The 13,592-nt window shown below is 36.9% G+C and overlaps 1 protein-coding gene across 3 annotated transcripts in view; it reads left to right on the top strand.

The window, feature by feature from the left end:
- DIXDC1 (DIX domain containing 1) overlaps positions 1-12,536 on the top strand; it is a 71,535-nt gene extending 58,999 nt beyond the window's left edge. For all 3 annotated transcript variants that reach the window (XM_032472567.1, XM_032472566.1, XM_014559613.2), the window contains 3 exons: positions 6,421-6,526; positions 7,744-7,852; positions 9,242-12,536. In XM_032472567.1, coding sequence (XP_032328458.1) covers positions 6,421-6,526; positions 7,744-7,852; positions 9,242-9,322 — 296 coding nt within the window. In that variant the 3' untranslated portion in view covers positions 9,323-12,536. The remainder of the gene's footprint in view (positions 1-6,420; positions 6,527-7,743; positions 7,853-9,241) is intronic.
- Positions 12,537-13,592: the final 1,056 nt, after the last annotated feature.

The raw sequence follows: 13,592 nt of genomic DNA, 5'->3' as shown, positions 1-13,592 counted from the left end.
TTACTGTTGTAAGGGCTCTACTGTTGTAACTTCTATAATTCTTATATTACATGTAAAGTGGTGTAATATCATTTGAAAGCTGACTAATTAAAGATATATACTTAAATCCAAGAGCAACCACTAAATTTTTAAAAGGTTAAGTAAAAAATTTAATAGTGGAGATAAAAAAGAAACATAAAATAATCTAATAGCAAAAAAGTAAAATATTTCATTATTAAAAATATCATTTACATTTGAAACAGTGTATCCAAATGAAGAATCTAAACACACTGGCCTTTGAAGACAATAACCGCGCCCCCCCCCCCCCCCCGCCAATGCACACACACAAACACCTTCAATCCAAAGGCAGGGTGAAAAAGAGGATAAGAGAAAAAAAGGCCAGGAAAAGTATGGAACAATTAGAAATAAAGGAGATGATAGAGTTTTTAAAAACAATTTGGTTTTTATTACATAGTTCTTTACCACTTACAAAATTGTTATCAGCATCATATTAATAGGGAGGCGGCCTTGTATGATGGGAAAAACATAGCTTTGGAGTAAAGCAGAGCTGTATTTTAACTCTGGTACTGCCAGTCATGAACTCTGGAACTTCAGGAGCCAAATACTTTATCCCTAACGTCTTTTCTTCATTGGTAAATGTGGGTTATGATACCCAGTTATGGATGCTACAAAGATGAGCGAGGTACCATATTCAAGTTCTCAGCAGAGTAGCTGGTCTGTGGGCCAGAGTTTAAAAAACATTTACTTAGAGGCTGTTACCATTTTATTATATTTTGTGGAACATGATAGATTTTAAACAAAACATATAATAAGTACCTTAAATATAAATGGTCTAACCATATCAATTAAAAGATTAGAGATGGTCAAATTGGATGAAAAAGCAAGATTCAACTATATGCTGTCTATAAGAAACCCACTTTAAATATAATAATATAAGTAGATTAAAAGTAAAAGGATGGAAAAAGATGTACCATGGAAGCACTAACCAAAGGAAAGCTGGTGTGGTTATATTAGTATTAGGTAAAATATATTTCAGAACAAGGAATATTTACAGGTATAAAGAGAGATAATATAATGATAAAAATGATCAGTTCACCAAGAAGACATGCAGTCTTAAATATGTATGTATCTGATAATAGCTTAAAAATACAAGAGGTAAAGACCAATAGAAAGAAGGAATAGATGACTCTCCAGTTGTCCTTTTTGCAGTGATGGATTCTACTAGTGGAGAGAACATCAAATAAGCATATAGAAAATCTAGACAACGCTCTCAGCCAACTATTCTGATGGACATTTAGGGAACATTCACCCGATGACAGCAGAGAACATATTCTTTTCAAGTACATTTGGAGCATTCACTGAGATAGCCCATAGTTTGACCATAAGACAAAACTCAACAAATTTAAAAGAACTGAAATCATACATAGTGTTCTCTGACCATTATGAAATTAAACAAGAGAGCGATAACAGAAAAATATCTGGAAAATCTCCAAATATTTGCAATTGAACAAACATACTGCTAAATAACCCATGGGTCAAAGAGGCATTCAAAAAAGGAAATCAGAAAATATTTTGAATTGAATTAAAAGTGGGAAGATGTATCAAAATTCATGGGATTTGGCAGAAGCATTGCTTACAGGGAAATTCAAAGAATTAGATATACATACATTATAAAAGAGGAATGGTTCAGATCAGTGATTTCTTAAATGACCTAAAATTCCACCTTAAAAACACAAAAAAGAAAAGAAAACTGAACTCAATGGAAGCAGAAGGAAGGAACTAATAAATACAAGATGGAAATCATTGACACTGAAAAACAGAAATTTGGAATAAAATCAATCATACCCCAAACTGGTTCTTTGAACAGTTTAATAAAATTGATGAACCTGTCACCAGACTTCCCAAGAAAAAAAAGAGAGAAGACACAAATTACCAATGTTAAAAATGAAAGAGAGAACATCACTCTACGTCCTATAGACATTGAAAGCATAATTAAGGAATGATCTTATGCCCATAAATTTGACAACTTTGATGAAATGGATAAATTCCTTGAAAGACACAAACTATCAAAACTTACTTGAGGAAACAGATAAGCCAAATAGGTACATAGTTATTAAAGGAATTGTAGTTTAAAGTACTCCATCAAAGAAAACTCCAGAACCAGGTGGATTCACTTAAGGAAAAAAGTACCAATTCTACACAAACTCTTCCAGAAAATAGAAGAGGAAGGAACACTTTCTAATACATTTTATTTTACCCTAATTCCAAAACCAGTATCTCTAATAAACACAGATGCAGGAAAAAGAAAGAAAAAGCATAGAAATTGGAAAGGAAGACAAAATTGTCTCTCTTTGTAGATGACATGATTGGCTATATAACAAAGCCCCCCCAAATCTATAATAAAGCTACTAATAACTAAGAAGTGGGTTTAGCAAGGTCATAGGATACAAGGTCATTATACAAAAAGTCAATTATACTTCTATATACTAGCAATGAATATTTGGGAATAGAAAATATTCAAGTATCATTTATAGTAGGACCAAACAAAATTAAATACTTGGATATAAACTTTACAAAATATATGCAACATTTCTATACTGAAAACTACAAAAAATACTGATGAAATAAATCAAAGAAGATCTAAATAAATGGGGAGATATATCACATTCATGGATTGGAGTACTCAGCATTGTGAAGGTGGTATACTCTCCCCAAATGGTGCATAGCTTTGTGCAATGCCAATAAAAATCCTATCAGACTTCTGGTAAATATTAACAAGCTGACATTAAAATTTATATGGAAGGTACTAAAATATTTCCCCCAAAAAGTTGAGAAAAATGAACAAAGTAGTTGGAGAGCCTCACTACCTGATTTCAAGCTTAACTATAAAGTTAGAGTAATCAAGACAGTGCAGTGTAGACGAATGGATAGTCACATAGATCAGTAGAGCAGAACAGCGTTAAAAACCATTTACCTACAGACTTATGATTTTATTATATTTAGTGGAACATGATAGATTTTAAACAGAGAAACAGATTTTAAACAGAGAAGTGAGAAATACTGTATTTGGCCAGTCGGTTTTCAACAATGTGCAAAAAGTACACAATGGCAAAAGGAGAGGCTTTTCAACAAGTCCTGGAACAATTAAAGACCCATATTAAAAAAAAAAAAAGAGCTTTGACCCATACCGGATACCATATATAAAAAATTAACTCCAAATGGATCATAAACCTAAAAGTAAAAGCTAAAACTGATTTGTGATTTGTCTTAAAATCATGTATTAAATTTATACACACACATATATTCACAAGGATATGTTTTTGTGTCCTTTGTTCTCTGAGGTCTTCTCTATATGATTTTTTTTCCCTAGAAGAGTATCCAGGTAAATTTTAATAATATTATTTTGTGAACACTTTATATTTTCTGGTTATTGTATATTATAGTAATTGTAGTAGCGATAGATTTTTGAAAATAAATGTATTTAAATAAAAATATTCAATACATGATGATACTAGGAGTATGGGTAGATTTAGAAGATACTTGTGAAAGAGGTGAGCAAATTACTGCAGTTTGGGAAAGAACAATTTAAAATATTTGCCTCTCCCTTCCTGTCTTCTGCTAATAAGCAGAGGAATGACTTGTAGACCGACAGACACCAGGGATCTTAGATAATCCATACACTACATAATAGCTCAGGAATAATGGGATGTTGGTACCTCCCTTTTACTGTACGTGATTTTTATAGTAGTACTACCCTGAAACAACAATGACCATTTTGTCATATGATTTGATGTTGAGTAAGACTATTTCTCTCTTATTCTCTTTCACTTGAAAAGTCTGTGCAATCGAACTCAGCCTTCTTCATTTGTCGCCTGGAACTGCTCTCACTAATGCCATCTATGACCTATTTACCAAATCTGTCTTTATCTACGAGACCTCTGTGTGGCATTTGACATGATTACTCTTAACCTTGAAATTCACCCAGAATATGTACGTAACATTTGTACTGGTTAGCTTGGGCTGCCAAAACAAAATACCATAGACTAACTGACTTGAACAACAGAAATGTATTTTCTCACAGTTCTGGAGGCTGGAGGCCCCAAGATCAAGGTGCTAGCGTGGTCAGGTTCTGGTGAGGGAGTTTTCTTCCAGGCATGCAGACGGCTGCCACCTTTTTGGTGTGTCTTCATGTGGTGGAGAGAGACCTCTAGTGTCTCTTCCTCTTCTTATAAGAGCACCAAGTTCTATGGGATCAGGGCTCAGCTCATAACCTCATTTAACTTGAATCCCTCCCTAAAGGCTCTATCTGTAACACAGTCACATGGGAACGTAGGGCTTCCACATACAAATTTGGGGAGGACATAGCTCAGTCCCTAGCAATAGTATTTTCATATTTTATCTTATTTTATTGTAACTGTTTTGTTATTTCACCTCATTAGACATTGAGCTCCTTAATGGATGGGGAGTGTATCTTTTTTTGCATCTCTAGTCCTCAATACATTTATAGGCACCCAATAAACCCTTTAAATGAATAATACTTCTGTTCCCCATCTTAGGTAGTGGTACTATCATGCATCTACTTTCCCAGACCATAAATCTGTTATTTTTCACTTTTCCCTTTTATCCTGGATGTTCAACTATATTCCAAATACTAAGACTTTTAACTTCTAAAGGTCTCTCGAATCCATCCCTCTTCTGGCTCCAGGGCTGTGTCTTCTCCTTCCTCATCTTTCAGGTTATTTTAATTGCCTCTTAACGGGATTACTGGTTTCCAAAATTTCTCCCATCCAAACCATACTTTATTTTGCTGCTAGATCGACCTAAAATGCCAGTCAGATTGCATCACTCCCTTTTAGTGTCTTCCCCAGAGCTTAAGACTAATATCTAAACGCCTTGGCTGGGCAGTCCTTTGTGATCTGGGCCCTGCCTACTTTATTATGCTCATCTGCTATTTCCCAGTGTATTATTATGCTCCAGCCTCACTAGTTGACTTTCAGTTTTATAAATATGTGATCCTTTTTCATGCCTTTATGTATCCTTCCTTCTTGGAATGCCCTTTCCAACCTATACATCCAATGATTTTTTTTAAAGCTGCTTTGTTTAACAATTCTCGAACTATAGGACCTTTCTGATCTCTTCCAGGTGGAATTAACTACTCCATCTTCAGTCTTCCTGCGCAGTTTGTACAAATCTGATTTTAGTGTACTGTAATTATTTGTTATCATATCTGTCATCCATACTAGACTGTGAAATCTTTGAGGTCAGAGACCACATATAGTTGACTTTACAGTTTCAAAATCTAGCACATGGTAGATGCTCAGTAAATACTTGTTGAATGAATGAATGAAAGGACCAATCATAAAATTTAGTGATAATAGTGAATATTTTATTAAAGAGCCACTGTATGCCAAGCCCCGTTCTAGGTGCTGGAGTCAAAAGGGCATCATGGCATGTAGGTTTCAATAACTGGCATTCTTTGAAAAAAATTCTGAAAAGTGACTCATTGCGATTGCTGTGCAAAGAGAAGAGTGTTCCCTTGTCTTTCTCCCCTGTATTAATTCATCCCTCATACACCCTTATTTTAACCCCCTTCCTAGAACTTCTCTCTAGTGGCTGCCAGTTTGATTGGGATCAGTGCCTAGAATAAGTTAAAAAAAAATGTGTAGCTGAAATTGCAGATTTTGTAATAAAAGTTTGGTTACTGTTTTTTTGTCCTTACGATAAAAGTTTTTAATTAGGCTTTTCTCTTAAAGTCATAATCACAAGTAACTCATTAATTAAAATTTTTCATAAGTACTTATACAAAGGATAGAGATAAGATGTGGATCAAGAAACCTGAGTTAAAAACCATGGGGACCAACACATATAAACCCTGTGTAGCTAAGGGATAAAGTTAAACCTTGTACCTTTCAGACTGGAAATATAGGGCCCCTTGGAATCTGAGTTTCTAAGGTTACTTTACTCCTGTGGTTCTTGTTCCTAATCATTTCTCTTTTCATGAATTGCATGCACTTCCTCTATCACTGATCTGCAAAATCTGAGTGTTGGCAGTGCCTGCAGCTCCTGCTACGTGTCCATTCTGCCCCAGCTGAGATCTTGCTGGGCTTTTCTGACCTCTTTTGACTCTTAGCAACAGTGCCTGTGAGAACAGTTGCTATTCCCCTGCCAGCATTACCTGGGATGGGTGAGAAATGATGGTCTTTGTGTAGCATCCATGTCCGAAGCACCTCTTGTTTTAGTGGCCTCAATGGGTCACTTCCTGTGGGTCACACCCTATGGACATGGTGTTTGGCAGGGGTGTGAAACTGTGCTGTGACCTCAGGCAGCTTCATTCTCCTGGGACATTTTAAATAACTGGAAATTAGGGGTGTTTGGAAGCAAGTGGAGTGTTCTGACCGCAAAGTCTCTCTCTGACCGCAGAGTTGCCTCACTCACAGAGCTCTCCAACTGTCAGCAGCGCCTACACGAAAGTGCTCTATTTCACTGACCGGTCACTTACGCCCTTCATGGTCAATATACCAAAGAGGTGAGATTTTGGGATCATTATTTCTCCTTTAACTATATTCCATATCTTATAATAACCTTTAATGAAAAGGAATATGAAAATGACTATATGTATATATATATATATATATATATATATATATGCATGGCTGGGACAATATGCTGTACACCAGAAATTGACACATAGTAACTGACTGTACTTCAATTAAAAAAAAAAAGGACAGAAAGGCAAAATCATCAGTTACTGCTCATCTAACCAGTGGAGAGGTGTTTGAGAAGCAGTGTAGTGAGAAGGGCACAACCATTGGCATTACAAGGGACAAGTCATGATATGCTAGATACAGACACAATAATAGTGCTTCAAATCCTGATATGCAAAGATGCTTCAAGTTAGGAAAAATAGCTCCTGCAGAAAGCCATGGATTGCAGCCTGGCATTCACTGATCTTTGTTCCTATTTGATGACTACAACTAACCTATAGCGAATTCATGTTAAAAACCTTCAAACCTTCAGACGCTCAGTTAATATACTTCCTTTTAAGGTAAATGGCTTCAAAGTAAAGATCTAGCACCTTTACTTAAACTCTAGCACCAACTACTGAGAGAGGTGTTAAGATTTCCTTTTTGTGAAGAGTCTGCTTACTTGGTCTGGATTAGAGGGGAGCTTTCTGAAGTAAAAATGGTGATAATTTAATTCTACCAGCCTGGAGAAATGGAATTGTTGCAAAGAAGGACATCAAGAGAACTCAGAGATGTAGTTTAACAAATTAGATTTTAGAGGCTTTGTGTCTTATTTCCAGAATAAAACAGAAAAAAAGTGATTTGGCTGTAACTGAAATAATAAATCTATTTTATTTTATTTAAAAACATTTTTGAGGGGTGGGGGTAATTGGGTTTATTTATGTATTTATTTATTTTAATGGAGGTGTTGGGGATTGAACCCAGGACCTCATGCATGCTGAACAAGCGCTGTACCACTGAGATAGACCCTCCCGCAATAAATCTATTTTAAATTCTCAGATTACCCCATTTGTAATGCCATTTTCACTCCCTGGTAGTGACTGGCTCCCTACCCTCTGCGGTTCCAGAATTGTATGGGTTATCAAGGGCCGTGAGCTAACAAGGCCATGCTCTTTCTGCCTGCAAAGACTTTGGCTGGGGCTTGGGTTTAAAGCTAACATGTTATCTTTCCAACCTGTTGATAAACAGTCTATTTTAGTGTTCTCTCCTTTTGTCACAGGTTGGGGGAGGTGACCCTGAAGGATTTTAAAGCCGCTATCGACCGGGAAGGAAATCACCGGTATCACTTCAAAGCGCTGGATCCCGAGTTTGGCACTGTCAAAGAGGAGGTACAGAATCCACGGGGAGTCTGCGTGGTATTGTTTGTTGTTCCTAAGCCCCAAAGACTCCAGCTCAAGGGCTAGTATCCAGGAGTACTCGAGTTCCTTAACCAGGTCAGAGGAGTTTCCTGGACCCTCAGACCTGTCTGATTCCACTAGAACCAGAAGCTTCAGGGAGTGGTCCTAGAAGTTGATAGCATCTGTAGTTCATGGACTTAATCACTTTGGATATCCAAGTTTGGTCCAAACTTGGGTAGAATTATTATTTTAAAAAGGAAAAAGTTTTGTTAGGGAAAATGAAGAATCTACATTGAACAAAAGCTTGGCGTTGGGGGTCTCTTTTCTCTCTGTAGCCAAACCTGAGAAAACTTTCTGCTTCCTACGTGGAGCAAAGGAAATAAACTGGCGTGAATATATGAAACTGTATAGTGTGGTGGTAGTGTCTCAGATAATGAAAACAAGGAAATGCTTTAAAGTCATCTATGTTTACTCTCAACTCCTTGACTAAGTTTCTTAGACTACATTTCTCTTTATAATCCATCTACCCAAACACTTCCTTTGGGGAAGAGAGTTCTGGGTTATGACATATTACAAGTGCTCTCTTTGCGGTTACAGAATGAAAAAGTTTGGAGAAGCCAATGTTTTCTTCTATAAAGATTTCCTCACTGAAATGTTTTCATAATCCTGTTCTATTAGTGGCTTAGGAAACAAATTGAATGAATTGCATGCACACGTTAAGACTGGTCTGCATTCTAACCCTTTCTTTACAGTGCCCAGGACCAGAATTTTCCCCTTTCTCATTTTTTTTTAAATGCTTATAGTACTGCTTTCTCCTAGAAGCCCAAAGTGCCTATGGTTAGTAATTTATTAACTCTTATAAATCTCTATGAGCAAAGCAGTATTAGAGGGATGGTTTTACCATTCCATAGATTTGAACTAAAGAATATATAAATTATATGTAGAGTTGACCCTGGGATGAGTTTGAACTGCATGGATCCACTTATATGCAGATTTTTTTAATAAACATGCACTACAGTATTACAGCAGTTCCTTGAATCTGAGGATGTGGAACCGTGCACATGGAGAGCCGACTGTGAAGTTACATGCGGATTTTCGACTGCACTGGGTCGGGGTGGGGTGCTGGTGCCCCTAATCCCCATATTGTTCAAGGGTCCACTGTATTTTTTTTTTTTTTTTTTTACCAGTTGTAAGTTTAGGGACAAAACCAGAGGGACACAGGCTCAACTCAAGAATTTCCTCTACACTCTCTTATCCTTTATGTTTGAAGTCTTGTATTTATCAGCTACAGTTATTTTAGACTGTGGTTTCAGAATTGTATGGGTTATCAAGACTCCCCATCTTACAGGTTTTTCACTGTGGCTTTTTTCCTTTCTCTAGGTTTTCCACGATGATGATGCCATCCCTGGCTGGGAAGGGAAGATTGTAGCCTGGGTGGAAGAAGACCATGGAGAGAATTAATGCTGAGTATTAGACTGGGGGCTTGTGGAACTTGGCACTCCCTGGCTGCTTCACTCAGGAAAGAGGACTAAAACCAGAACACAGTAAGAAGTTTTCAGTTTGTGCTGCCAAAACAGAAGTTTCTCCCAGGGTGAGAGCCACAGGCCAGTCCTGTTTCTGTGCCTGGCAAGTGTGTACTTAAAATCCCTGTCCAAATGTAGACCATGGGTTCTTCTGGAGTTCCTTGTCCGTGGGAACACAGTGTTTTATTCTACTCTGAGGACAACAAACCGAAGGCCTTAACCAATGGGGATGGATCATCCCGCTCCTGGATGGGCATGGCTGCTATTACCTGGAACCTGGGGACTGGATGCATCACTCCTGTGTGTCACAGTATTATCTGAATTGGCCTCAATGGTTGCAGCAATCAGAGTCCCAGCATTTGTACTCACAGACAAGGCAAAGGTACCAGCTTTTTTGCTTCTTTGCAGCTATTGCAAATCAAGAATAACTCATAAGGTGGTACCAAAGATGAAAGCCAACTCTTCAGGAATTTTTTTGGACTGGACACAGATGGTGCTGAACTGTTGATTGGATTGAAAAAGGGCTGCCCGTATTGTGCTATACTATGCTGAAACCATAATTAAGACAGACCTTGGGCTGCCTCTTGTGTCTTAACTGGTTCTGCAACTTGTCCTGTAGCCCACAGAGGGCATATTTCATGTACTGCTAGTTGTCTCTGGGGACTCTTTAACTTTAGAGCCATTTTTTTTCCCTTCCAAGTGATGAACTTTGTGTTTGAAAGGAATAAGGAGTGAAAGTCTCCTTCATAATCCAGGCGGGTATGGAAAGGTGCTGCTACCCACATCTTCTTGACTTTCTTTCTCTCATGACTTTCTTTAGCTCATGGTGTCTCCTTTGCAGTCAAAAGGAGACAGACCATTAGTTTCAGTATTTGTGATTTATGAGTACTAAGCATGAGTTACTTGTCTGCCCCCCTTCATTTCAAGGCCAGAGTTAATTTCTATTATATATTTAGTCTAGGCTAATCCCTTAGGGCACAGTAGAAACCATGGGGGCGTGGAGCAGGAGTTGGGAATGGCAGGGTTGATTCTGGGTGCAAAAACCGAGAATCCTTTCTCATGTGCAACACTGTCAGCTGTAGAAGCTAGAAGAGTTAAACTTCCAGAGATTACTTAATATCTTGGGTTTTCTCATTCCTTCACCACGGACCATCCACCAGTCAGATACATGCGTGTGATCACCAACGTACACTGCCAACCGGAAGAGTCAGACAGATCAGCTGTGGGTTCTTGAGCTGTCTGTCTCTAGTTCATCTCCCCTTTTCAACCATTTCAACAGACTACTTGTTGGAGTTCTGAGATGACATTTTATGGTTTTATATAGATGTGTCTTTTTAAAATAGTTCATGTTTGGAGAATTCTTTTGTACTCATTTGTTTTTTGTCCAAGAACCATGTCTATTTTTATAACTTGAGTGTGAGCTCTGTATATTCTCACATTCTGTATACGGTATCCATTTTCTAGAGAACCCAGTAGCTTTTATACAGGCTCTTCTCTTCTTACCAGCCCTTGTGGTTTCAGAACCAGCTTTATTTTATTACAAGTACACTAATGACAACTAACTCCTGTTCCAACCCTACCAGCCATTTTAGCTGTGGAGATAGTTTAACGTAACCTATGTAATTGCTCCTCTAGCAGACAAAAGGAACTCAAAAGACACCTAATGTCTTTCATGTGGTCTCCTCCGATTGAAGAATGATTTCTCATCAGAAATGCCTGGGAAAATTTGTGAAAGTCAGTTAAAAGCAAGAATAATTCATTATGAAAGCAAATAGAAGAAACCAATGTATTCCTCCGTGTTTCCCGCCCCTCCCCCGGAAGTCTGGAGAAAAAGTCCTCATGTCACCCATTTCTCTGTTGCATGAATTTCAGTGTTTTGCTCTAAGACAGCATGGGGTTATCAGGCCAGAATTTGTTACTGTATTTTCAATACAATTTATCTTGAATGTCTGTCTCTTAAGTCAGTTTTTACTTGTCAGGTTTTTTTTTTCCCCTAGCATTCTTACATTATGTAGAAATTCTTAAATTTCTGTAATTCTGTAAGAAATTCTACATTCTTAAATTATGTAGAATTTAACTTTGCAAAGAAAATTACATCACAAAAATTTCAGAGTCCTCTACCTTCTTTGTCTTTTATCTCTGTCTCCTTTGGAAAAGGACCTGCATGGCCTTAGTGCCTCCCTAGAAAGTCTGAGTTGAGTTAATAGCTCATTAATTTCACATGCCACGGGTAATAAATAAGCACACCCACAACAGGATGTCACTCCAGTAATGTTTGTGTAAAATGTGTTGGTAATCCTCATTCCACTTTCTAAACAGAGGAGCTTTCTAGGAGGAGTGCGCATCGATTCGTTCTGGTTTGAATAGTCTCCTATTTGAAACAATAGGAGGCCTCCTGACTCATTCAGAGTATTGTCCCCTACTGGCATTTGTGTAGGACAGTCCATCCTGCCACTGCTGAAGTTCTCTTTCTCTGCGAAAACTAAAGAACTAGAATGTTTAGAGTTCATGAAATAATCTCTAAGCCATGTTAGATTACAAAAAATGACCCTCTAATAAATACTAAGTTAGTAGAAAGCTCAATTCCTTAAAAAGTCTTCATTTACAAGCTGAAGACTTTGCACTCAGTTAAAGTAGCTGGAATTGGAACTTTACAATCTCTACCTAAAGAATTTAGGTTAAACTTACGTGGTAATGACAGCCCTACTTACTGACCAGCTTTTCAGCTCTTTTTGACAGATGGTTGTAAATTAAGGAAAACATCTTTATGCTCTACATCCAATTCCAGAGGACTCCAATTACGTAAAAGCATTTAGGTCATAATTATAATAATTTTCATTTTTCCATAAAATAAACATTATGATTGCACACTCTTTCTATTATCTGAATTTATGTAAGAGGTATAACTTGCTTAAAATATATATGTAAAGTTATATTTTCTTAGAAACATGGGTGTTTGCAACCATTGCTTTCAAAGAGATTATTACCATGTATTCTGTTTTACAGTATGTTTTCATGAAGACTGTGTTGTACCAGAGGCTTCTGATTATCAAAGTGACAACCAGTTTTAATTGCCTGTATGTACCAGATTTGTGAACTAATTAAAAAAACCCAGAAACAAACTATGAATAAAATGGAGTTTGCAAACTAAATACCATTAATCGTTTTCACTTGTGTTTATCAACTGACGTTAATCAATGAAGCCATTTACATTTAGTGAAAGTAAATTTCCTCAAGTGGTCTCCCAGCAGCATGTTTACTCATTACTTGGGGAGTGGAGATAAGGATTACTTTATTGCTACAGATACTACTATTGGTATTGCTAATGTAAGTGCAAAATAGGTTATTACTAGCAAAGAAAATTCATTTATTTAGCACTTCTTTGATATTATATATAAATGTGCAAACAAATACGAATTCAGGACTCTAAACTGTATGACAAGATAGTCTCCAATGCAAAAGCAAGAAACATTAACTAGAGATGCTCAGAAATGTATATTTAAAAGAACCAGAATTTCCAAATTAATTTGAAAGCTGCCTTCCAAAATTTAAGTAGCCTTCATTTATCACTTTAAATGTTTCATGCATATATTAAATCTTTAGCCCTGGGTGCTTTCACTTGACTTCCAATTACGTATTTTCAGCTATTAACCACAAGCCATTTTAAATGGGTTACTCCTTTACTGTGTTAAAATTAAATATGTAAAGAGCTTAACTAAGAATATTTTGTTACCAACTAATTCCTCTTTACATCTAACCTATTCTGTATCAGTAATATCATCATTTTACAAGTCTCAGGACTGATGTGACAAACCTAAGTATTCCTAGCCTACCTCTGGTAAACTTAACCACTCCTGGACTATCTGATCTATGCCTTCCTATGATTTAGCTACACCTGTCAAAAGTATATTCAACGTGCAAACTTGCTATACACTGAAAAGTGCAAAAGAAGGTTTAAGCAAGCCTACCTAAGTAAGTGAACAGCAAACTGAAGATCATCTCATACAAAGGCTAATTTTAGATCCAGTTGCTAAATTCAAATGCAGTGGAAGAACTGTAGTAAGGTATCTTGGCCAATTTAAGTTTTAAAACATTTATAATTTATAGTTACAGTATAAGCCCTTTCATTATTCACAATTATTCTTCCACTGCTTCTTGTAATTGTTATTCATAAGTAGTTTTACATAATTGCAATAATATAACTGCTC

The sequence above is a fragment of the Camelus ferus genome, chromosome 33 (assembly GCF_009834535.1).
Source record: "Camelus ferus isolate YT-003-E chromosome 33, BCGSAC_Cfer_1.0, whole genome shotgun sequence".
In the NCBI taxonomy this organism is placed as follows: Eukaryota; Metazoa; Chordata; class Mammalia; order Artiodactyla; family Camelidae; genus Camelus; species Camelus ferus.
Note: the sequence above shows the minus strand (reverse complement) of the source record. Positions and strands in the feature narration are given on the sequence as shown.